Below are 3,967 nucleotides of genomic sequence, written 5' to 3'. Positions count from 1 at the left end.
TTTTGTTTTATTATTACCAAATTTTTTGTATTATTATATTTATTTAATAATAAATAAAGTGGTTTTAAAAAAGTTTTCAATGTACAAGACGATATTTTTTTAAAAAATAAAAAAACGCACGTTTTCGCATTATTTGTTTATAAAAAATGTCTGCATTTTTGTCGAATCTGTATTTACGAGTCGCGTCATAATTTTCCAATTATCTTTAATCTTTTATTCTCCTAATGCATAGGCACATTTTATGATAATTAATAAATTCTTCATATATATAAGGAAATATTCGTTTATAATTCACTTTTTTCTTGTTCGAAAAAAAACTTGTTCGTTTGTATAATTATTTGTAAAAATGAATTCTAATTTTTAGCTGTAAATATTATACTTGTCTGTAATGAAAAATAATTTTATATAATGAAATCGAATTTAATTCTTTATTGAAAATATATAGGAGCGCATGAATATCCCATAAAAATTATTAGTTAGAATATTTATTAGACAAAATTTTATTAGAAAAAAAATTAGATTTTTATAAAATTCTTCCAAAGAATTCAATTAATTTTCATAAATAATAAAATTCTTTTCAAGGCAATTTTTTAAAAATTTGTGCACATCAAAAATCGTACATGAATATTTGATATAAAGGTATGAATAGCATTTTAATCTTTTAATTACACCTGGACGTAAAAAGCTGAGAGTGAATGTATTTCCAAAAATTATGTAATTTGTTAGAGTCGTCATACTATATCAAAATCGATGCGTACGTCAAAAGAACATGACACGTGCAAGATCGGATAATTACCCTAATTCTAAAAATTCGATAGCTTAGGACATTTTAATGTAACAAATTGATAAGAATCGCGAGAATGTTTTAATATAATTTGATGTTTATATTTCTTACAATTGTGCTATTTATATTGATTTTACTAAACATAATTTCCACAGCATATCAATCCATCTAATCGCATTATTTCTTATTATGATAAAACAATTAAATAATGATCACAGTGATAATTTTAGCATGAAATTCGAATGAATTAAATTGGAACATGGGGCAATCTGACTATATATATAGATTTTGTTTGTGAATAGTGCGAAGCGCAGGTAGCACTCGAGTAAATTGAATGTTGAATCAGTAGGTGTAGTTATAGGAAGAAGTATGGGCATTATAAGAAGATGTCAACAGCAGAGTCAGTAGACGTTCTTCTAATTATTGTTATCGATAGATCCAAGATGCTGTAGATTCCTTCGAAGACGCCTTCAAGATCTCATCTTGACCCCTGACTCTTGCCTCCATCGATTTTACGAATTGAACAGAAGTCATGGTTCAACTTTATATTCATAATATAAAAAAAATTCAATTCTTATTTGATTGTTCGGGAAATTTTGCTTTTAGCATTTCAACAAAGTTTAATGATCCCTATCTCTTCTGTAATTAATTATTTATCTTCCCTCAACTACTTCTTCAATTCCTAGCTAAATGAAAGTCATTTTAAAAAATTCACATTAATCAAAAAATACATGCTAAAATTATACCAGTGTTTGAAACCGTTCAATTATTACCAACTTAACAATTTTTACTCAAATAGACAATACAGATCTTCAAAAAGGATTGCAGAGGATGATTGTTCTTTATTTGGATTTCTCGAAGGCCTTTGATACTGACCACCAATTGTGGTCCAAATATAATTTGCTCCTTTTGAATGTTAAAAAAATGTCATATATATATATATCCTTTCCTTTACAAGACGTAGTGAGTCTTTCTTCAATAATTATTAATTAGATGAAACCATTTTGGAAAGGATGTTTTCTACTTGTAACCTTGGTGTGACTTACGACGACCGAAAAATTGTTTTTTCCTTTTAAATCTGTTTGGCAAAGCCTGACCCATGTATATAAATTTTAATTTTAATCAAACTGCTTCAATGTGGTACAACATATACAACTTTAGATTTATTATCAGTGACTCAGTATACTTCTACAAAGCATAATCACATTTTCTTCAAATTCATCCTCCATATTAGGTTTCCATTTTGGATTTATGAAAGTTTACTTCAGTTTTATATTAAACTATAGGTTCAAAATGATTCTGATTTTTTTTTCTGTAATTACATACTTGAAGATAGTTGAAAAGTTCAAGGGAAGTGGGAAAAAGAGAAAGAGTCGAATAATTATTTTGCACTAGGAATCTCATTGGCACAGATATATATATACATAAGCGATCCTAAAGTCTTTAGACTACGTAAAACGTGTAAAGATCAAGGGGCACTCTTTGGGGATAAAAACCTTCATAATGCTGGAATGCAAGGGGAAGGTGGAGGTGGGGTGCTTAATAATGCAATATGGCGTCGAGGCGTCGCGGCGCTATGCCGGCTATGCCGCATACTACCACCATATACGCCTACGCCAACACCATTGGACCCTTATTCGCGAACTATATCGTGCAATCGAATGCTGATTGGAAAATATTGATGGGATTCCCCTTATCCCTTTTTCCACCCCCTCCGAGTCCTGGAATTTATATATAGAACGTATGTTAGAAAGAGAGTTCGCACTGCATATATATCGTGTCATATTGGTTTTTCGTATCTGTTTTTGACCTCTCTGATAAATGCATTTTTATTAAATTTTTCTATTTCATTTGGCCCCTTGTTTTAAGAATAACTTCACCCGTTTTTGTAGGTTATGTTGTTAATTATAGGTTACATAACTTAAGGAACTGTGAAAACGTCCAAGTTAGCCTAAAAATTACTCAACCCCTAAACTTTGAACAAATTTTTAATGCTTAAAAATTTAAATATCATAAAAATGTAGATTTTTTATAAATTATTTTATAATTTATTTTTCTGTTTCATCATTCGAAATTTACTTTATACTTTTCATTTATTTCTTCTGGAATTTAAATTATTTGTGACGGTTGAATGTTGAAAGTAAATTTTATAGGTGAAGAGCAAAGAAAGTGAAGGGAAATAATATTTCAAGTCGGTCTTATAAAATTTATATGTAAAATGTGAGTTGGAAAGAATTAAAAGTGAATTTAACTACATCAAAAAGGGGAAGAGACACGAGGGAGGCATTGTGACCCAGAGAAATATTTCTGCGTACGACTGTACAAGGTCGTTCAAAGTTCCATGAATGGTTTTCTGAAAGGAACGCAAAGGAAGCAATGGGTTCTGAACTCGTGACCCACTGCTCTAGCCCTAAAATAAAATCATTCTTTTCGTTCTATATTTTATTTGAGAAAATATTTAGTAATAAACTTTTAACAAAATGCACCCTAGTCCGAAAAACGTCAAACAGAAAAATTCATTTACAGTTTTTATATAGAATTTTTTCTATGGTCCTGCCTTTCTTTTGTACTTTTAAAATAAATCGGAAAAAAATAAGGAACATGATTTTCAAGGAAGTTGTATATCTGAAAGGATTTTTTTAATTTTATTCTTTTCAATTTTAGATGGGGAAGTCAAAACGGAAGAAAAATAAGCCGATATTGTTAGAATCACCAAAGAAGGAATCTGAAGAGAATTCTGATCTCAGTTTACCGGAAAAATGTATTCATATGAATGTGAGTATTATCTATTTGAATGATATAATTGTTGATTTAAGATTGCTAAGTAACACATGATATTGTTGTTTTGTTTATAATAGTCTCTTGATATTACCCTTTGTAATACGTATTTTATAGCTTTTAATATATATATACACTCTGGACAAGAAATCGGCCGTTGAGTTCCTAATTCACAAATCTTTCGCGTCGGGCAAGAATATCGGCAGCGTTTCCGATATTAAAATCTTGTTTCTGCCTTAACGAAGAGCAGATTCAATTCCTCAGAGTGCACGTCTTGGACGCGTCAGTCACGATAGATTATGGGACTAATTCTAGACTAGTTTCGTGAATTATAAACTCGATAGTATCACTGTAAAAAAAAAACGTCTTGGTTTAAGACGTTTACGTGGTCACATTGAAGACGTT

General features: G+C 29.9%; 1 protein-coding gene across 1 annotated transcript in view; it reads left to right on the top strand.

Annotated features, from left to right (window-relative positions):
- Window positions 1–3,967, top strand: part of LOC122509218 — a 49,172-nt gene that overhangs the window by 42,435 nt on the left and 2,770 nt on the right. The window contains exon 2 of the mRNA XM_043623085.1: window positions 3,449–3,559. Within this exon, the coding sequence (XP_043479020.1) occupies window positions 3,449–3,559 (111 nt within the window). The remainder of the gene's footprint in view (window positions 1–3,448; window positions 3,560–3,967) is intronic.

The sequence above is a fragment of the Leptopilina heterotoma genome, unplaced genomic scaffold (assembly GCF_015476425.1).
Source record: "Leptopilina heterotoma isolate Lh14 unplaced genomic scaffold, ASM1547642v1 Lhet_6, whole genome shotgun sequence".
NCBI lineage: Eukaryota > Metazoa > Arthropoda > Insecta > Hymenoptera > Figitidae > Leptopilina > Leptopilina heterotoma.
The sequence above is the reverse complement of the archived record's forward strand: the minus strand, read 5'-3'. Positions and strand labels throughout refer to the sequence as shown.